The sequence below is a fragment of the Chlorocebus sabaeus genome, chromosome 26, assembly GCF_047675955.1.
Source record: "Chlorocebus sabaeus isolate Y175 chromosome 26, mChlSab1.0.hap1, whole genome shotgun sequence".
Classification (NCBI taxonomy): domain Eukaryota; kingdom Metazoa; phylum Chordata; class Mammalia; order Primates; family Cercopithecidae; genus Chlorocebus; species Chlorocebus sabaeus.
In genome coordinates this window covers 18,748,868-18,771,479 of record NC_132929.1, presented here as the reverse complement: position 1 = coordinate 18,771,479, position 22,612 = coordinate 18,748,868, and the positions used below count along the sequence as shown (strand labels likewise).

At 39.9% G+C, this 22,612-nt stretch overlaps 1 protein-coding gene across 5 annotated transcripts in view; it reads left to right on the top strand.

Moving 5' to 3' along the window:
* Positions 1 to 22,612, top strand: part of TTBK2 (tau tubulin kinase 2) — a 180,339-nt gene that overhangs the window by 29,207 nt on the left and 128,520 nt on the right. Inside the window, exons 2-3 of one of the 5 annotated variants that reach the window (XM_008016878.3) lie at positions 12,981 to 13,117; positions 19,033 to 19,180. In XM_008016878.3, the coding sequence (XP_008015069.3) occupies positions 13,049 to 13,117; positions 19,033 to 19,180 (217 nt within the window). In that variant the 5' untranslated portion in view covers positions 12,981 to 13,048. Of the gene's footprint in view, positions 1 to 12,980; positions 13,118 to 19,032; positions 19,181 to 20,233; positions 20,347 to 21,738; positions 21,761 to 22,612 lie in introns of those variants that run through there. The other 4 variants (XM_008016879.3, XM_008016880.3, XM_008016881.3 and 1 more) reach the window with 4 other exon arrangements.

The following is a 22,612-nucleotide window of genomic DNA, read 5'->3' as shown; positions in this document are numbered from 1 at the left end:
TTATGGCCATTGATCTCCTATTACAGTTTCTCCACAAACATAACATGAAGTGACATTTAGAGACTGGGCTACATGCTTGGCTAATTGCAAAAACAAATTTCTGATTTTTCCTGGAGTCTCTGGTACTGGCACTTTCAGTTTATCATAGAAAGTCTGAAATACTGGTTCTGGAGAGAGTTTACGAACCTCCCCTTTTACTAAGATATTTACTCTAGGACCTAGTCCTTTTTTATGGATGCCCAGAGATACGTGTTCTCTTTTTTTTTTTTTTTTTTTTTTTTAACCTTGGATTTAAGGGATTTGTAATTATTAATTTCAAGGGGTTGCAGCTTCCACCCATACAGAAGGGGCTGCTTTCTGCTTTTTGGAGCTAAACAGGATCTTTTTCATCCTTTTTCTAAGTAGTCTAGGTGACACAAGACCAGTAATTACACACATTTGCACGTGAGTGTAATTCATGGCAGATATATTTATTTCCTGCTGTGTAACCTTTTTTTTTTTTTATTATTTAAAGAACTGCATCTTATTATATGCCGATTGCTATTGATAGTAGCACAAGCATTAAATTTTAGGGTTATATGCTTGGAGACCCCTGTTTCTTCTGTCCTAGCTATTACTTTACTTGTGTCGCCTAGAAAAGGACCAGTCCTTAACTTTATTTTAAAAACTGTGATCATGGGAGGCTTAAAATGGGTCATAACACGCATCAGGTTGGTTATTTCCTGGGCTACATACCTTGGATAGAATAGCATTGTACAAACAAGTTTCTTTTAGAGTCCTGGTACACTTATAATAACTATAAAATAATAGGACTGTAGCAATCTTTTGTCCTGCCTCAGTGACTTGATGTATATATTGGGAACAGCCCTCAGTCTGAGGAAGGTCAGTTGAAGTCTTTACTGTACAAGTCCAAATTTTAAGGAAAATGAGTCCTGCGATGAGTTTCCTCATGCTTCGGTCGTGCGTGGACCAGTCAACTTCCGGGTGTGACTGGAGTAGGGCTTGTCGTCTTCTTCAGAGTCACTTTGCAGGGGTTGGCGAAGCTGCTCCCATCCACATACAGCCCCCAACCTACTGATGTTTAAAGATGATCTCGGAGGTTGGGCCCACTAGAATAAACTGAGTCCAATACTTTTACACAGTTATGTTTAACTGTGCTCTCTGATACCAGGAGCAAGGTGGCGGGGTTTAGGGTGTTGCAAACTTCAGTGGTTATGTGGAGATTTTCACAGAGCAAACTTTGGTATCTAGTTAGTCTAGCATTCATTAGCTAATGGTGTTCTTTGGTATTTATTAAAATTACCACAGCATGGGGGGACTTTATGTTTAGGTTTTGCCTAAGTGTTAGCTTATCTGCTTCTTGTGCTAACAGGGCCGTTGCTGCCAGGGCCCTTGGACATGGAGGTCAGCCTTTGGAAACCCTATCTAATTGTTTTGAGAGATAGGCCACTGGCCTTGGCCAGGGCCCTACAGTCTGGGTTAAAACTCCAACTAGTATTTTTTCTGTTTCTGACACATAGAGTATAAAGAGTTTTGTCAGGTTAGGTAGCCTCAGGACTGGGGCTGACATGAGTGTTTCTTTTTAACTCATGAAAAGCTCATTGCTGTTGGTTGTAATAGATACAGTTTATCTAATCTACATTTTTATTGACTGTCATCTACCAAAATATTGACTTAAATCCTGTAACTATTTGATTTCAAGCTTTAAATTAATCTGGTATTCCATCCGGGGCTCCAATTGCATCTAAATAGATGTGAGAGTTGGAAGACCTGTAAAGGGCTTCTCTTGCTTTACGATGTCTTATTATTATTATTATTTTTCCTCTGGTTAATGAAATGCCAGGGTGAAAGGGATAGCCAAATGGACTAAAGCACAAGTGCCACTCTAGTTATTCGGCAGAGTGCCCAGTAAAGGTCCACCGCAATACCGCCACACATCTGCTTGGGGATGAACAAGGGCCGACTGATTGATAAGTTCTTGAAAATTCTTAAGCTCACTGCATCCCTTCAGGTCTCCAAGGAATGCTGAGTCTCCTCCCTGCCGTGAAAGACACGAAGTGAACTTAGTGTTGGGAGACAGAAGCTGGATGGCCCTTGGGGGCTGACCTGCAGGGACTTTGGAATATAGCAGAGAGAGCTTGGCATGACTTATTACTCCAGGCTGTAGAATCCTGGAAAAGAGCTACCATGCAGCCCATGCCTGGTTGGTTGGAGGACCACCTTAGTGGAAGGGGCACAATTAGGGCCTCTGGCCTGCCATTGCACAAGCATAACAGCTGCTTTTGTTTAACGTGCAGATGGAATATTTGATCCTTTTCAACCAGGCATTTGCATCTTGGTATGCTGTCTTAGGTGCCAAAATTTGTTTTAAGTCTTTAACTTCTATAATCCTCTAGTAAAATGAGTGTTTCTTTTAGCACCTATCTTTATTAGTTTTTAGACCAAAGAAAGCTAAACACGATTTTATATTTAATAATGCTTCTTGTATGATTTTTATACCAGATAAGCTAAATTTTACCTTTATATTAGTGTGTTGTTAATGTTAAACTTAATTTTAATAAAACCTTGTGGACATATTTATCCAATTTTTCATGTTTGACCATAAGGTAAGATTTTATAGACTCTTTTTAACCCTTTATAATTTTTGTTAAAGAGCAGGTTGATGCTTTAAGAAAAACTTATTGCCGGTGAAACCCCATCTCTACTAAAAAATACAAAAAAATAGCCGGGTGAGGTGGCAGGCGCCTGTAGTCCCAGCTACTCGGGAGGCTGAGGCAGGAGAATGGCGTAAACCTGGGAAGGCAGAGCTTGCAGTGAGCTGAGATCCGGCCACTGCGCTCCAGCCTGGGCGACAGAGTGAGACTCTGTCTCAAAAAAAAAAAAAAAAAAGAAAAGAAAAACCTGTTGCATTTTTATTTTAACGTCCAGTTCACAGAAAAACTGAATGATACCTTTTTAACTTTAGCTAATATGTTTACACACAGAACTTTTTTACAATTAACGTTTTAAAACTTGCTTAAACTTTCAAAACAACAATTATTTTAACTTTTTAATGTAGGTAAAAATCCACATTCTTATGCCTCCTTGTAATCTTTTTACCAAAGGTGTATTTTACTTTTGTTATACACCTTGCACATAAACTGATTCTTCAATAGTATTCAGGAGGACTTATTACTTTTAAATTATACAACAGTTTTTGCATAAAATTTTTTTAATAACCTTTTTTCTTTCATGACTTTCGCAGACAATTTTTTGACCTGTCTCAACTTTCTGACTTAGTACAAACATTTTTTTCTTTAACAACCAGTTAATTTATTTCAGGATAAGAATTTACCATATAGCATTCTTTTTATATAAATTCTGCCTCCCCACTTTTTTCCCTTTCTTGAAATTTTTTAACATAGTTCCTAGTGGGGTGGGCTTATTTGTGCTTGACCCATGCTCCCATGCTTCGAGACAAAACACCACACTTACACCACACGCACACCACAAAATAAAAAACAGGTAAAAAGGGCACACACACACACTTCTGCAGTTTACACCAAACCAAAATCAAAACCAAAATCAGAGTATCCAGAAATCCAAGCCAGGTCAAAACCAAAACCAAAGTATCAAGCAGTCCCAAGTCAAGTCAAAAACAAAAACCAAAGTGCCAGTACAGGCACACTGTGGGTGATCAGGCCACACTTCCACTCAAATGGAGTAGGCAAATTCCCAAGACCAGTCCTGTCAAGCAATTCAAACCAAGTCAAAACCAAAACCAACACCATAGTGCCAATAAAGGCACACCATGGGTGATCAGGCGACGCTTCCACTTAAATGGAGTGGGCAAGTTCCAAAGACTAGTCTTACCAAGTTTCAGATGTCCAGACTCCCAAGTGCCAGTTCCTTCCCGGTGTTCAGCCACTGTGTTAACCCTCCGCAGGGGCCTGCTACGCGCTGCTCTGGCGAGGCGTTCCACCTGGACAATTGCCTACCTGGGAGCACTCTTTGGATCTTGTCACTCAGGCTGGCCGGAGTACCCCACAGGGATGCTCCACAGGGTAGGCCTGAGCTGCCTAAGGGGCTGTCTCGGCCGTCCCTCAGTCATCTCGCTTCCTGTCAGGGAACCTAGAAATGTAGCAGGACAAGCCGCAGACAAAACCTCTCAGACAGGAGTTGTAGAAGGAAGGGCTTTATTCAGCTGGGAGCATCGGCAAGCTACTGCCTTAAAATCCGAGCTCCCTGAGTGCACAATTTCTGTCCCTTTTAAGGGCTCACAACACTAAATATTTCACATGAAAGGGTCGTGATTGATTTGAGCAAGCAGAGGGTACGTGATAGGGGCTGCATGCACCGTTGGTCAGAATGAAACAGAACAGAGCAGGGAGTTTCACAATGTTCTTGTACGTTGCTGGGAATCTATGGATAACATCAGTTTCTAAGTCATGAGTTGATTTTTAACTACTAGATTTAGGCCAGGCAGGCCCAGGCCCAGTTTTGGGCCTGGCGCTGGGCTGCCTGTCTTTGGTTTCGCTTCCTTGTTTTTTTCTTAAAACAGGTACTGAGTAAAAAACAATATAAAACAATATGAGAGGGTCTCTCTCTTTCCTCACAGGGTCTTGCCATGTTGCTTAGGTTGGTCTTGAACTCCTGAACTCAAGCAATCCACCTGCCTCGGCCTCCCAAAATGCTGGAATTACAGGTGCGAGCCCCTGTGCCCAGCCAAACATTTTATTAAGGTCCAGAAAATAAATATGTTAGGCCTAAGTGTAATACCGTCTGTGTTGCAGTTATTTAACTCTGCTGTAGTAGTATGAAATCAGCCATACACAACATATAATTGAATGAGCATGGCTTAGTTCCAATATAGTGTTATTTATATAAAATCAGGCACCTTGCCTTGTTGTTATTAATTTTCAAGTGTATGTAGAGTTTCTTGTTATCTTGCTGTTATTGATTTCTAGCTTAATATCATTAAGCTAGAATATACTAGCTTGTTATCAGAGAACATAGTATGTATGATTTCAGTCCTTTTAAATTTGCTAAAATTTGTTTCATGATCTGGGATATTATATAGTCTCTTGGTGTTCGTTCCTTGTGAGTTTGAATGTGTATTCTGCTTTTGTTGGGTGGAGTGTTCTATAAATATCAGTTCCAGTTGTTTGATGGTTGTGTTTAAGTTCACTGACATCATCTGGGTGTCCTATAATTCACTTTAATTCTGTCACTAATTGCTTCAAGTTAATGCAGACCCCACAGGTTACAGGGCTCAGTCCCACAAAGCCACCTTCACTTCAGACTGTAGCACAAGCCACTCAAAGTTTCCCTGGTTGAATGTAAGTTTGGGCCTTCCCACAATCCCCTTGGGTTTAATAATTTGCTCAGAATGACTCACAGAGCTCATGAAAGTGCTATACTTAAAATTACCTTTTTATTATAAAGGATACGAATGAACAATCAGATGAAGAGGACTATATGATAAGTTTATAAGGCTCCCAAGCACGGGAGCGTCTATCCTCGTGCAGCCAGAGTCCACCACCCTCTTAGTACATCGGTATGTTCACCAACCAGGAAGCTCCCTGAGCCTTGTTGTTCAGAGTGTTTTTTTTTCCCCCAATTTCTTTTTTATCTAGCTGAATTTAAGATTTACAGAGTTTTTAATATCCAGAGTTCAGGGCTGGGCACAGTGGCTTATGCCTGTAATCCCAGCACTTTAGGAGACTGAGGTGGGAGGATCGTTTGAGTCTAGGAGTTCAAGACCAGCTTGGGCAACATACCCAGACCCTGTCTCGACACAAAGTGAAATGAGCTGGGTGTAGTGGCACATGCATGTAGTCTAGCTACTTGGGAAGCTGAGACGTGAGGACTGCTTGAGCCCAGGAGTTCGAGGCTGCAATGAGCTACGACTGTACCACTGCACTCCAGCCTGGGCGACAGTGAGACCCCATCTCTTAAAACAAACAAACAAACAAAAAAAAACGGGCGCAGTGGCTCACGCCTGTAATGCCAGCACTTTGGGAGGCTGAGGCGGGTGGATCACCTGAGGTCAGGAGTTTGAGACCAGCCTAGCCAAACATGGTAAAACCCTATCTCTACTAAAAATACAAAAAAATTAGCCAGGTGTGGTGGCCCACTACTCACAAGGCTAAGGCAGGAGAATCGCTTGAACCCTGGCGGCGGAGGTTGCAGTGAGCCAAGATTGCGCCAGTGCACTCCATCCTGGGCAAAAAGAGTGAGACTCCATCTCAAAAAAACAACAACAAAAAGAGCTTATTACATAGGCATGGTTGATGAAATCACTGGTCATGTGATTGAACTCAATCACTAGTCCCTCTTTTCCTGGAAGTTGGGAGGTGGAGATGAAAGTTCTAGTAAAGCATATGTAGTCATATGCTTTCAGGTGATAGCCCCCATCCTGATGCTTGGAGTCACTTCATTAGCATAACAGAGGCATTCATGTCACTTAGGAAATTCCAAGCACTGCCAGGAATTTGGAGATGAATACCAATTCTCTGACACCAAAATGTAAGATAAGAAAAATAGCCGGGCGCGGTGGCTCAAGCCTGTAATCCCAGCACTTTGGGAGGCCGAGACGGGCGGATCACGAGGTCAGGAGATCGAGACCATCCTGGCGAACACGGTGAAACCCCGTCTCTACTAAAAATACAAAAAATTAGCCGGGCGAGGTGGCGGGTGCCTGTAGTCCCAGCTACTCGGGAGGCTGAGGCAGGAGAATGGCGTAAACCCGGGAGGCGGAGCTTGCAGTGAGCTGAGATCCGGCCACTGCACTCCAGCCTGGGAGACAGCGAGACTCCGTCTCAAAAAAAAAAAAAAAAAAAAAAAAAAAAAGAAAAATAAACTGTTCTCACTACTATACTCAATACTTCTGGCAAATGACAGAGAAGTGCGATTTGCTAGAATGGCTCTCAGAACTCAGGGAAACACTTTATTTATGCTTACTGGTTTATTATCTAATAAGGATATAAACAAGGATACAGATGAAGAGATATATAGGGCAAAGTCTGGAAGGATCCTCAGAGCAGGAGTTTCTTTCCTCATGAAGTTAGGATACACTACCCTCGCAACATGCTTATTAGTCTCCAAAACTTGTCCTTTTGTGTTTTTAGTGGAGGCTTCATTAAGGCATGATTGATTAAACCATTAGCCATTGGTAGTCTACTCAACCTTCAGCATCTCTCTCCTCCCCAGACCTTGTGAGTGGGGCTGAAAGTTCCAGCCCTCTGATCACATGGTTGGTTTCCCTGGCAACCAGCCCTCTATCTTTAAAGATTTCCTAAAGTCACCTCATTAACAAAAACCCAGATGTGGTTGAAAGGGGCTTGTTATGAATAACAAAATCTACTCCTATCATCTTTTATCTATCTGGAGCTATTTCAGGAACCAAGGACAAAAACCAAATATTATACCAAAAGATGCTCCTATCACCCTAATCACTTCAGAAATTATAAGGGCTTTATGAGCTCTGAACAAGAACCAGGGACAAAGACCAAATATTTGTATTTCTTATTATTAATCTAAGCCACAATATCACAACCAAATATATTTTTAAATTATACCCTAATGGTACTGTTTTAGCTTCTGTATTATTGCCAATTTTCTATCTAGTTATTTCTTTGGTACAGGAGCGAAGTCTTCAGTTGTTCTATGGATTTGTCTGCTCCAGTTATAATCACAGATTTGTCTGTTTCTCCTTTCAGTTCATTAATTTTTATTTCATGTATTTTGATGGTCTTTTTAAGGTGCATACACGTTTATAATTTCTTTGTAAATTGGCTCTTCCACGGTTCTGTATTTCTTTTTATCTCCAGTGATTTTCTTTGCCCTGAAGTCAGCACTGTCAGATATTATAATAGATGCTCCAGCTTTCCTTTTGTTAATATTTGCATGGTATACTTTTTCCCCATTTCTTTTAACCTATATAATAATAGTATTATTATGTTATTATTTTCAGTGGTATTTAGTATATTCACTTTAACCTACATATTATTTTTGAAGTGAGTTTCTTATAGAATCATATTTATCCTGCTAATCTCTGTCTTTTCAGTGGCATGTTTATGCCATTTATACTTATGGTAATTACAGGTAAGTTTGGATTCAGGTCAACCATTGTATTGTTTGTTTTATGTTTGTCGCTTTATTTTTGTTCTTCTGTTTCTTTCTGCCTACTTTTGGATTATCTTAACATGTTTTGGTATTCCACTTTTTTTTTTGCTTTTCCTGGTATCTCTTTGTGTAGTTTTTAAAGCGATTGCTCTAGGACTTATAATATATCTCCTTTTTACCATCTACTTAGAATTCTTACATTAAATATTAACTATGTTATATAAATATTATATAATACGAATATTACATTACCTGAAATAATGCAGAAACCTAACCACCATCATGAGTCCCTTTACCATTCTACTTTTTTTTTTTTTTGAGACGGAGGTTTGCTCTTGTTGCCCAGGCTGGAGTGCAATGGCGCGATCGCGGCTCACCACAACCTCAGCCTTCCGGGTTCAAGCGATTCTCCTGCCTCAGCCTCTCGAGTAGCTGGGATTACAGGCATGTGTCACCACACCTGGCTAATTTTGTATTTTTAGTAGAGACAGGGTTTCTCCGTGTTGGTCAGGCTGGTCTCGAGCTCCCGACCTCAGGTGTTCCGCCTGCCTCGGCCTTACGAAGTGCTGGGATTACAGGTGTGAGCCACGGTGCCTGGCTGTTTTCTAGTTATTTTTAATTTTTTTTTCTGTTTAATTTTCAGCAGTTTGATTATGATATGTTTAAGAGTTTTGTGTGTGTGTGTGTGCGCGCCTATTGTATTCAGTCAGCTTCATCAATCTGTTGTTTTGTGTCCTTCACAAAATTTGTGAAGTTTTAGCCATTTTTAATATTTTTTCTATCCTAAACTGTTACCTCTTCTTTTATGACTCTAATGACACAAATATTAGAATTTTTAGTATTGTCCCACTAGTCCCTGAGGTCTATATTCATTTATAAGAATCTTTTATCTTCAGACTGTGTAATTTCTATAGATCTGTCTTCCAGTTTACTGACTCTTTACTCTGACACTGCCATTTTTCTATTGACCCCATCCAGTGAAATTTTAAAATTTCAGTTACTGTATTTTTCACTTCTAAATTATTTATTTATTTATTTATTTATATTTTTTATTTTTTTATTTTTTGAGATGGCATCTCTGTCGCCCAGGCTGGAGTATAGTGGCACCATCTCAGCTCATTGCAACCTCCACCTCCTGGATTCAAGCGATTTTCCTGCTTCAGCTTCGTGAGTAGCTGGGATTACAGGCACCTACTACCACACCCAGCTAATTTTTTTTTTTTTTTTTGAGACGGAGTCTCGCTCTGTCCCCCGGGCTAGAGTGCAGTGGCCGGATCTCAGCTCACTGCAAGCTCCGCCTCCCGGGTTCCCGCCATTCTCCTGCCCCAGCCTCCCGAGTAGCTGGGACTACAGGCGCCCGCCACCTCGCCCGGCTAGTTTTTTGTATTTTTTTAGTAGAGACGGGGTTTCACCGTGTTAGCCAGGATGGTCTCGATCTCCTGACCTCGTGATCCACCCGTCTCGGCCTCCCAAAGTGCTGGGATTACAGGCTTGAGCCACTGCGCCTGCCTAATTTTTGTATTTTTAGTAGAGATGGGGTTTCACCACGTTGGCCAGGCTGGTCTCGAACTCTTGACCTTGTGATCTGCCTGCCTCAGCCTCCCAAAGTGCTAGTATTACAGGCGTGAGCCACCATGCCTGGCTTAAATTTTTAATTTCTTTCTTTATGTCTCTTATTTCTTTACTGAGACTTTATATCTTTTTATTCATTTCTAGGGTATTCACCTTTATTTCTTGGAGCATTTTTGCCTGACAAATCCTAAATCTGTGTCATCTTGGCATTTGTATCTATTGATTGCACTTTCATATATAAATTGAGATATTCTTGGTTCTTTGTGTGCTTGGTAATTTTGGATTATGTGCCCAACAGTAAAATATTTTTTTGTTTTGTTTTGTTTTGAAATTTGAGTCTAATTTAAAATCTGTGGAGAATGTTGATTTTTTTTTTTTTTTGAGACAGAGTCTCGTTTTGTCACCCAGGCTGGAATGCAGTGGCACAATCTCGGCTCACTGCAACCTTTGCCTCCCGGATTCAAGCCATTCTCCTGCCTCAGACTCCTGCGTAGCTGGGGCTACAGGCGCCCACCACCACGCCTGGCCTAATTTTTGCATTTTTAGTAGAGACAGGGTCTTTCCATGTTGCCCAGGTTGGTCTCGAACTCCTGACCTCAAGAGATCCACCTGTCTCGGCCTCCCAAAGTGTTGGGATTACAGGTGTGAGCCACCATGCCCAGCTGAAGTAATTATTTTCTGTGTGACTATGGCACAAACTCAGTATGCAATGGATGCAATGGGTTATTGTTTTAAAATTCTTTTAGTTCCATAGGTTTTTGGGGAACAGATTGCAGTAGATTATTGGTTTCAGTTTGTTTTGAATTGTCTTTTATTTTTAGTGTTTTTTAAAATTTTTGTCTTTTGTTTTGAACATGCCATCATTCGTTTTCTGAACAAAATGCTAAATTTATTGTGCGATATACAAGGGAGAGCCATAATTGTAGGACATAATTTCTCTGAATGAAACAAACTGCCCAACCAGGTGCAGTGGTTCATGTTTATGATCCCACCATTTTGGGAGGCTGAGGTAGGAGGATCACTGGAGGCCATGAGTCTGAGACCAGCCTGGACAACATAGTGAGACCCTGTCTATTAAAAATAAACAAACAAACAATGTTATCCAGGTATGGTAGTGCACTCCTATAGTCCCAGCTCCTTGGGAGGCTGAGATGGGAAGATTGCTTGAGCCCAGGAGTTCAAGGATATAATGAGCTGTGATTGCATGACTGCACTCCAACCTGGGTGACAGAGCAAGACTTTGTTTTAAAAGAGAAAAGAAAAGAAAAGAAACTGCTGGTCTTAAATAGGATTTGAGGAATTATGGAGTTCAGGGATTGGTGAAGTAGGAGTATTTAGGAATTGATTGACCTTTTATTATGTAAATGTGGTTATGAATTGTGGTGTTGCTGACTGGTGACTTGGTGAAGTGATATCACTCATTCAGAGCTTCCTTTGATGGGCGTAGGATGGGTTTAACACCAATTCTGGTGATTACTTGTTGTTATGGTCCTTTCTGGAATTTGGAGTTTAGAACTTTTTTTTTTTATCATACGTAAAACATTTACATGGTTCCAGAATCAAAACTATATCACAAGATGCATTCACGGAAGTCTGGCTTTCTTCCTTATCGCTTCCATCCTTTTTTTCTTTCTTTCTTTCTTTTTTTTTTTTGATACAGGATCTTATTCTGTCACCCAGGCTGGAGGGCAGTGGCACCTTCACGGCTCACTGCAACCTCAGCCTTCCAAGCTCAAGTGATCCTCCCTGCTCAGACTCCTGAGTAGCTGGGACTACGAGTACGTGCAAGCATGTCTGGCTAATTTTCAAATTTGTTGTAGAGATGGGATCTCCCTGTGTTGCCCAGGCTGGTCTCAAACTCCAGGGCTCAAGCATCCCTCTTGCCTCAGCCTCCCAAGATGCTGAGATTACAGGTGTGAGCTACCACACCTGGCCTTTTGTTTTGCTTTCTATTGAGTAAAGGTTGAAACAGTCTGCATGCCAAATTTGGCCCACATTTTTTTTTTTTTTGGTAAATAAGATTTTGTTGGAGCACAGCCATACTCATTCGTTTACATAATTGTGTATGGCTTTTGTGCTACAGTGGCAGAATCGAGTAACTATAACAGAGAATACAATATGTGGCCTAGAGACTAAAATATTTACTTTCCAGACCTGTTTTGAAAAAATTTGCTGACTTCTGCTACAAAGAATCATTTTCATTAAGTTTTAGCTTATCTCTCCTTCTTTTCCTTTCTTTTTAAAAAACAAAAGCAGATACTTAAATATACTCAACATTTATCTCCTTTTTCTGCAAAGTATAGCATGCTATAAACCCTTTACTGTCTTGCCTTTTTTCACTAAACAATGTATCTTGAAAGTCACTCTGTATCAATATCGTTTTCATTCCTGGGCTAGGTTACAGTTTTCATCTCCTTTAGGCTGTATTTTTCTGCTATATCTTCATTTTCTACAGGTATGCTGTTCATCTTATTAATATCCTCTTTTTCTTGGAATGTCGTTGTATCAGGTTTGGTCAACAACCCTTTTCTTTGTTAGTATTTATTTCCTATGCATTTTAAGTGCATTTTGTAACATTAAAATATTAGCTATAATGTTATTAAGCTCTAAGTTACAAACTATAAGCAGTTGTAAATTAGGTACTGTGTCTTTTCAGCAGTATATTGTACTCAAGATAGTCATCTACCTAGTTCAAGTGCCATGACATCATGCTTGCCCTATAGTCTAACAATCTCAGTTATTATAAATAATACCTGTGTTTTAACAGTGTCTTTTTGCCGGGCGCGGTGGCTCAAGCCTGTAATCCCAGCACTTTGGGAGGCCGAGACGGGCGGATCACGAGGGCAAGAGATCGAGACCATCCTGGCTAACACGGTGAAACCCCGTCTCTACTAAAAAATACAAAAAACTAGCCGGGCGAGGTGGCGGGCGCCTGTAGTCCCAGCTACTTGGGAGGCTGAGGCAGGAGAATGTTGTAAACCCGGGAGGCAGAGCTTGCAGTGAGCTGAGATCCGGCCACGGCACTCCAGCCTGGGCAACAGAGCGACGACTCCGTCTCAAAAAAAAAAAAAAAAAAACAGTGTCTTTTTAACACCTAGCTATTTCACTGGGCATCTGTGATGGAAAGATATGTGGTTTTAAAAAATATGCATTAAACATTTCTGGGTCTTTTTCCCCTTCTTCCCAACAGAGTAGCCAAACTAATGTATGGTATTAGTAGTGCTTACTGATGTTGGAATGTTATTTGTGTTGATTAGTTAACCCTAATATACTGCTACTATTTTTTGTTATTGTTGTTTTAGGTTAAATGGAAACCACCCTTGAGAACTGGATGCCTGTGTAACTGTTCTACCATAATCAGTGTATTGCAATGAGCGGGGGAGGAGAGCAGCCGGATATCCTGAGTGTTGGAATTCTAGTGAAAGAAAGATGGAAAGTGGTGAGTGTACATCTCAGAGTGTGTGTGTGTGTGTGTGTGTGTGTATACATATCGGGGTAATTTTTGGTATCCTGATAAAAATAGCATTTCATTAGGAAATATTATATACATTACTTATATGCCTAAAGCAGTTATTTAGTTATTTTTCTATGATTAAGCTCTGTGTATACCCTAATTCTTACTCTTGCTTCATATAGTACTAAATTTTCGAACAAATGAAAAAAATACAGTGTTTGAAATTACAATGAGCTGGCCGGGCGCGGTGGCTCACGCCTGTAATCCCAGCACTTAGGGAGGCCGAGGCGGGCCGATCACGAGGTCAGGAGATCGAGGCCATCCTGGCTAACACGGTGAAACCCCGTCTCTACTAAAAAAAAATACAAACAGTTAGCCAGGCGTGGTGCGGGTGCCTCTAGTCCCTGCTACTCGGGAGGCTGAGGCAGGAGAATGGTGTAAACCCAGGAGGCGGAGCTTGCAGTGAGCTGAGATTGCGCCACTGCACTCCAGCCTGGGCGACAGAGCGACACTCCATCTCAAAAAAAAAAAAAAAAAGCAAGTCCAATGAGCTGCTCTTTTTTTTTTTATTACGGAAAATTGTAAGTATACATAGAAAATAGAGACTTATATAATGAACCTCCATGTACTCATGACCCAAGTTAAATAGTCATCAATGTATGATTAATCTTGTTTCATCTCTCTCCCAGAATATTTTGAAGTGATATTTAACCTTAGCATTTCTTCTGTGTATACTTCAGTATGTATCTCTAACAAATAAGGACTTACTTTTAAAAACATAATCGTAATACCATTATCATACCTTAAAAATAATCATTTCTTTCCTGCTGACTTCTCCCCCAAGGTTGTGTATCATTTTGTCTGTTAGCATGTGGTATTTTCAGCTACTTTCTACTGTTATAAAATACTGTAGTAGTACTAAAAACAGGTAATCATTTCTTAATATCACCAAATATAGTTTTAGTTTTCACATTCTCCTGATTGTGAAGTATTTTGAACAGTCTGAATCAAGATCCAAATAAAATCTGGATATTGTAATTAGTTGTCATCACTTACGTTTCTTTTCATTTCTAGGTTCCTTCCTCTTTATTGTTCTTTTTTTCCCCTTATTTATTTACTGAAGAAATTAGGTGATTTGTCTGTAGAATTTCCCATGGTTTGGATTTTGCTATCTGCTTCCATTTGATGTTAACACGTTTCTCTGTCTTGTGTATTTCATGTAAATTGGTAGTTATATCTACAGGCTGGATTAGATCTGACTTTAGGTTTGTTTTGAGATGGGGACATCTTTTTTTCATAAATGTTATTGTGAGCCTTCACTAGGAGGCATATAATATCTTACTGTCCATCTGTCTATCTTTTTTGTGGTGGTAACACTATTGATGATCATTGCCTAGGTCTATTATTTAGGGATTGCAAATTAGTGATATTCCATAATTCATTTCTTAGCTGAAGTGTATCTATAAGGACAAATTTTTTTATCATCAATTATTTGATTATCTTGAGGTACAATTTAATTAGGAAAACAAGATAAATACTTGCTTCTCTTTTTTAATTTACCAGTTTTCAAAACAATGAATTGGTTTCTTGCCATTCTCCAAAAGTGATCAATTAGATTTGTTTTTTAGTATAATTAAGAAAGATTTGAACAAATTTTTGTGTTTCAGTCCATGATAGTTATCCTTATAGATGTTTAAATTGTCTTATTTGACTAAGGGGACACACTTCACATTGTCTTCTGAGTTCTTTTGACAGGATCCTAATAGTCTTTCAATGGCTTTCTTTCCCTAGACCTAGAATCTGCCATCTCTCTAATACTACTCATTTCTTTAAGGAACTATTTTTGTTTTGGATATATTTAATTATTTTTTATTGCTACACAGTCCACCAAAGTTTTTTTCCATTAGTAGGTTTTACAAAGCTATTTTAATGGTTCCCTTAATTTATGAACAGATTGGAAAAAGAAGACCCTTTAGAAATAGAATTTTTATTTTTTATTCGTATGGTACAGTGTGTTTTACTGATTAGGTAAGTCAGTAGACTTTGAAAATTTACTTGACCAAATATAAGAAAACTATGTCATCATCATGGACTGGTGCAGGGAGATTCAGCAGTTGCTAATCTTTTATGTAAGTCAGACATGAGTGTTGCTTTGGTGAGAGGATTACACTAAGCACTGTGTTAAGGCTAGTTTGTTCTCCAGTGGACATATCAAAAGGTGACAAGTGAAACTCTTAATTGGCATGGTTCCCTTGTCCTGGTAATTAGAACTAATGTATCTGAGGAACTTATCTCCAACATTTGGGAGGGCATAGGGGCATTTTTAGTTAAAAAAAAAAAAATGACAAGCTCATTGTTACAGATGATGTTTTAGTTATTTATTGTTATGTAACAAACTACATCAAAATTTAGAAGCTTAAAACAATCATTTTATTTTGCTTGCAGTTTTGTGCCTTAGGAATTTGGGAAGAGTTTGCCTGGGTGATTTGTCTCTTATGTGGCACTATCAGGATTGTTTCAGTTAGAGGATCCATTTATAAATGGTTTCTTCACTCACTTGTCTGGTATCATGGGATTCCTTAGCTCTTCACCCCCAACTCCCAACCCCCAACCTGGTGGTTTGTTTTCTAGGGCATCACCACGTGGCTGTGGCTTCTCAGGATGGTCCCATTTCTTTCTTTCTTTCTTTCTTTCTTTTTTTTTTTTTTTGAGACACTCTGTCGCCCAGGCTGGAGTGCAGTGGCGCAATCTCAGCTCACCACAGCCTCGCCTCCTGGGTTCAAGCGACTTTCCTGCCTCAGCCTTCCGAGTAGCTGAGATTACAAGCGTGCACCATCACACCGGCTAATTTTTGTATTTTTAGTAGAGACGGGGTTTCACCATGTTGGCCAGGCTAGTCTCAAACTCCCAACCTCAGGTGATCCACCCGCCTCGACCTCCCAAAGTGCTGGGATTACAGATGTGAGCCATTGCGCCCGGCCAGATGGTCCCATTTCTTACATGGTGGCTAGCTTTCAAGAGACAGGCAATGGAAGCTAGCAGGCTGGTTAAGGGCTGTCCTCAGAGCTGGCACAGTGTCACTTTGCCCTATTCTGTTGATGAAAGCGGTTAAAGGGAAAATGGACTCTACCTCTTGATGGCAGAGTAGCAAGGTCACATTGCCTTCATCCGTGTGAAAGGTTTTCTTCACATTGAAGAAGAGCAGGGATGGATGATATTATTGTGCCTATTGTTGGAAAATACAATCTCCCACAGACCTTACCTCTCTATTCTTCCTGTAATCTGTGTACCCCAATCATACTAAACTGCCTCTCTCTTTGCCTCATAAACCTTGATAATTTCTTAGGGCTTTGTCAGGCCAATTAAAAAATGTTCTATTAATGTTTAAATGGCATTATAGGGATAGAAATAGACAAAGAAGCAAGAACATTTACTTCAGCCTAGTTGTTTTATTCTGTCATTTAATAAGGTTTTTTTGTGAGGTAAAACATGAAGCTGCCTCTACCAGTCCTTAGTTAGAAAGGAATCTGTTTGGTACTGTGTATGAGTTTTTAAAGCTACACTAGGTTTTATTTAATGGGCAAAATATAAAGAATCATAAGTATATCAGTCAAGGCCCATGAAGGAACAATTTATTTAACTGAATGCTTCTGCGACTTTTTTTTTTTTTTTTTGAGACAGAGTCTCACACTGTCGCTCAGGCTGGAGTGCAATGGTGCGATCTCTGCTCACTGCAACCTCCGCCTCCCAAGTTCAAGCGATTCTCCTGCCTCAGCCTCCTGAGTAGCTGGGATTATAGGCATGTGCCACCATGCCTGACTAATTTTTGTATTTTTAGTAGAGATAGGGTTTCTCCATGTTGGTCAGGCTGGTCTCAAACTCCTGACCTCGTGATCCGCCCGCCTCGGCCTCCCAAAGTGCTGGGGTTACAGGTGTGAGCCACCACACCTGGCCACTTCTGGAACTTTTTAAAAATCTTGAACTTATCCTGTAGTTTCATGTAGTATTCCTTTCCCATCACCAAATGACAATAAAGCAGGATCAGCCGGGTGCCGTGGCTCACGCCTGGTATCCCAGCACTTTGGGAGGCAGAGGTGGGCAGATCACCTGAGATCAGGAGTTTGAGACCAGCCTGGCCAACATGGTAAGACCCCATCTCTACTAAAAATACATAAATTAGCCAGGCTTGGTGGCACACACCTGTAATCCCAGCTACTGAGGAGGCTGAGGCAGGAGAATTGCTTGAAACCGGGAGGCCGAGGTTGCAGTGAGCCAAGATCATGTCTCTGCACTCCAGCCCTGGAGACAGTGTGAGACTACCAACTGAAAACATTAAAAATAAATAAATAAATAAAAATAAAGAAGGATTATGGCTCACATGCGCAAAGTAATAAGTATAGGATTATATTTATCAGTTAACACTTTGCCAAATGCTATGGGGGACACAAGGAAATAGAATAGAACAAATGGCCATCTCTTCGAAGAAGCTTAGTTTCTCTGTAACAGGATAGGATATTGACAATGGAAAGTTAATCAACATGACAGTTTAAAAACAAGGTATTTCATGGACAGGTCTTTAATTTGAAAAATACAAGGTAATAATAGAAGTGATATCTGAGCCCTGGCCCGGTACCTGAGGTGTGGCCCGGTAAAGTGATTAATTGAATGATTAAACAAATAATTACTGTAGAAATTCAGAAGATAAATTAACCTAGATGTAGTCATCAGTGATGATCAAGTGGAGAAAGAGATCGAACATGGAACTGGGGCGTCTTGAGCTGGATAGGATTTAGGACCCTGTGCCTATGATGACTTCCTACATTATATCACATCCTGGATGTTGGATAATGTGATAAGGAGACAACCTAGTTTCAGGAAATGGAAAATAATTGCTGTATCTAGCTTGAAGTATCTACCCCCACAACCCAGCTTTCAGAGCCTACAGGTGCAGTTGCCACTGACTCTTCAAAACTTGCTTATGATACTCAGACCAGCATCCTCATATTCCCCAGTTAAGCTCACATATTTTATCAGAGAGAATAGTGTTTGTTGAACTTGCTTAAATTGTTGTTTTTTTTTTTACTTGTATATGAATAAATAGATGTATAGTGAATTCTGGGATAGTTTGGTACTGGAGTTCTCTGCCTGCTCTGTGGACCCTGTTAGGTACCCCTGAGAGAAGAGTAAGTGGTGGTGAGAGGGCTGGGTGATTTTGTAGTGTTTTTTGTTTTTTTCGTTTTTGAGATGGAGTCTCTCTCTGTCACCCAGGTTGGAATGCAGTGGCAGGATCTTGGCTTACTACTGCCTCTGCCTCCTGGGTTCAAGCAATTCTCCTGCCTCAGTCTCCTGAGTAGCTGGGATTACAGGCATGTGCCACCATGCCTGGCTAATTTTTGTATTTTTTAGTAGAGATGGGATTTCACCATGTTGGCCAGGCTGGTCTCGAACTCCTGACCTCAAGTGAGCCTCCCGCCTCAGCCTCCCAAAGTGCTAGGATTACAGGAGTGAGCCACTGCACTCAGCCAGGATTTCATAGTTTAAAAAGTCTTCCTTAAAATTAAAACAACAAATCTGGTTGTTGAGTGGCATTTGTAGGAAGAGATTCTTTCAAATACTGTATTGTTGGTGACATTTCTGATGCTGGCTGTCAACCAAATTTTAAAATTGTTTGTGGGTGAAATAATTTCATTACTTTTTTGTGGATAAACCTGTGGGGAAAGGTTTTGATGTTATTTTCAGGCATATGTTTTCTTGGCATATACATAGTTAATTTAACAATATTGAAATATTTTATAAAACAGATTATAAAATTATACATTTTCTAAATATAACAGATCAATTACTTTCAAGTTAGAATCTTCTAGTAATTTTGAGTGTGTGTGTTCTTATTTTCTGTGCAGTTGAGAAAGATTGGGGGTGGGGGCTTTGGAGAAATTTACGATGCCTTGGACATGCTCACCAGGGAGAATGTTGCACTGAAGGTGGAATCAGCTCAACAACCAAAACAAGTTCTGAAAATGGAGGTTGCTGTTTTGAAAAAGCTGCAAGGTAAGCCCTTTGTAGAATATACAATTTATGATTTGTATGATAATTTATAATTTATTTGTATCTTCCTGAACCTTAATTACATTCTTTAATTACTAATTGAATGTACTGGTGTCAGCCGGGTATAAATATGCTGAACATTTTTCTCTTGGAAATTTTTTAACTAGTTAGTAGTAGTAGAAATATGTAATTACTTAGAATATTTGGACTTTGGGAGTTCCTTTTCATGGAGTAAGGATGAGAGAGTGTGAATTAGCAGAATTTTTACTGCTTTGGGAAGTATTGTCGTAAGTCTGCTATTTGCCTTTCTTTTTTAAACTACCAATAACAAATACCTCTGAGTTGTCTCTACTCATGTCTTTGGATGTTAAATGTGTTTTAATCACAGTAAGGAAGCTGCCTTCAAATCACACTGCAGGATGGATTAAAAATAATACTGTTGATTATGTGTTGATTCATATTAACTTCAGTTTCAGAGAGTAACTGTTTCTGGCCCTGTTGTCATTTTTGAAGTCCATTTTACTACTTGGGCCCCATTTGTTTTTATTACAAAAATGAATAATTTTTTTTCTGACATGGATCCAGTGGTATAAAACCCTGAATACACTGCTAGTTTGTGTTCACCTTTGTATTCTCAGCTTAATGACATACTGTCTGGTATTACTTATATTTAAATGTTTGATCTGAAAGAAAATTAAATAGAGATGATCATTTTCCTTTGCCCCAGGCATATCCAAGTTTCTCTACCAGTTGACTCATTTGATTAGAGAATGATGCTAGTAAAATTATAGTTCTGGTTATATAGTCATTTTTAGCTCAAACTTAGCTTCTCCACAACATGGTAAATCAGGAAAACAGTGGATAGATTAGCACCCATTGTCAATACTAGAAAAATAAATAATTGGAGAAGAAAGAATAGGTAAAAGGATGGCTCTCTCTTTTTCTGACCTTTTCTGTTTTCTCCCCATTTCTCTTGAGTTGTTGTTCTCAACTCAGTGGTGTAGAGGCTACACATAGGTGCAGCCAGACCTACGTCTTCCTGGGTTGCGCAGATCCCAGGATACCTGTGTTACTCTCAGCCAAGCCCATGAAGGGTATGTCAGCACCAGCTTGGTGTGGATAGTGCCACTTCACCTTTCTCCTACTTGGCCCCAAGGAGATGCTTCCAGGTGAGGCAGGATACTGCTTTGCTGCCCCTTCAGGAGGTTCTCCTGCTTAATTTGACTGTGGTTTACTGAGGATTCTATTTTATAAAGCTTGAAGATCAGTTTAGTACCTTTTATGAATGAGTTAGAGACCCTTGGATGCTAGCTCTCTCCTTTTCTTGTATTTTATTTTTTACGTTATTAACTAAAATATTTTTCCTATCTGCTTATAAACACATGACATCTCATTCTTAAGAACCCTTCACTTTCCAAAAATAAATTGATTTTTAATCTTCTGGTCCCTATTTCAGTGAGGCAGTCCTTGACTCTCTTCTCTTGGCTTCCTAACTTATGCCTTCTGCATACTTATTCCTCACAACTTCATTTTGTTGAGGGTGCTTTGTAATCTGGACCATTCTGATAACATTTTTATGGGGCTGAGCTGCTCTTGCTGTCATGTTGGCATAATGACTTCTTACTGAATGATCCCAATGAAAAGGCTGAGTGTAAGGAAAAGGTATTTAACTAGAGGCTAACCCTTTATAGGATTAGTTAATTTTTAAATTGATGTTCAATTTTTGATAGCTGGGATACGGGTTTTTGTTTTTTGTTTTTTTTTTTTGAGTCAGAGTCTTGCTCTGTCACCAGGCTGGAGTGCAGTGGCGCGATCTCAGCTCACTGCAACCTCTGCCTCTGGGGTTCAAGCGATTCTCCTGCCTCAGCCTCCCGAGTAGCTCAGACTGCAGGCACATGCCTCCACACCCAGCTAATTTTTGTATTTTTAGTAGAGACGGGGTTTCACCATGTTGGCCAGGGTGGTCTCGATCTCTTGACCTCATGAGCTGCCCACCTCAGTCTCCCAAAGTGCTGGGATTACAGACATGAGCCACTGCGCCTGGCCGGGATTTTTTTTTTTTTTTTTTTTTGTAACAAGATAAAAAGATATTTTATGATGAATTAGCCCGACCCTTAATTCTGTTCCTTTTAATCAATTCCTCTTCTCAAAATTCATATACTGCCTGCTCTCACATTCCCTCAGTTCTCAATTTTCTTTCTCACAGTCTTTTCTGTACTTAACAACCCTAGATTTTCTCAGTTCAGGCAAAACTCTCATTAATAGTATGTTCCTTTCTCTTTGACCCTAACGTGTGAAGGCCTTAGCATTTCACCCTATATTTTCTTCTGAGTGACCTTCCCCCATGCTGCTGTATCAGATTACTCTCTTTTCAAAGCTTTCTGAAATATTATGGATGTAACCTGCAATTCTCCAACGAATCAAGCTAGACTCTTGAATTTTTTTTTTTTTTTTTTTTTAGTTGGAGTCTTGCTCTATTGCCCAGGCTGGAACGCAGTGGCACAATATCAGTTCACTGCAACCTCTGCCTCCCAGGTTCAAGCAATTCTCCTGCCTCAGACTCCCAAGTAGCTGGGACTACAGGTGGGTGCCACCACGCCCAGCTAATTTTTTGTAGTTTTAGTAGAGAGGGGGTTTCACCATGTTGGCCAGGCGGCTAACTCCAGACTTCAGACAATCCTCCCATTTTGGCTTTCCAAAGTGTTGGGATTACAGGCATGAGCCACCACACCTGGCCAAGACTCTTGAATTCTACTTGGTTTTTACAAATGTATTTTAATGTTTATCTACTTATAAACTAAATTATTTATTAGCCTATTAGGTAGTACTTCTATACCTATTATTATTATTATTCTCTAAAGTGTTCCTAATAAGTAGAGCCATAAAACTTATTAAGCCTATCCTTTTATTCACAGTATTGTTCAGAGATACATCTCTGTATAAACATTTGTGTGTGTCTCTTCCCCCTCTCCGTTTGCAGCTGTATTATCTTCATCCTCTGTTTTTCAGTTTATTTGCTTTGAAACTGTGCAAAGATGGTCATTGCCATTCTAATCTGTTAGATTCCTTTTTCTTCCACTTTAAATGATTGTTTTATAATGATATCCTACCTGTCTTCACTTCTCCATTTTCTTTTTTTATTAAAAATTTTTTTTTGTTTTTTTCCTCAGTTTTCATGATCTCTTGTGCTGTATCTCAACACACCAGTTTTGTTGTTGTTGTTGTTGTTGTGTTGTTGTTGTATTTTCTTTTTAATAAGTATAGTTTAGGCCAGGCGCGGTGGCTCATGCCTGTAAACCCACCACTTTGGGAGGCCAGGGTGGGTGGATCACCTGAGGTCGGGAATTTGAGACCAACCTGGGCGACATGGTAAAACCCCATCTCTACTAAAAAATTCAAAATTTAGCCAAGCGTGGTGGCGTGCGCCTCTCATCT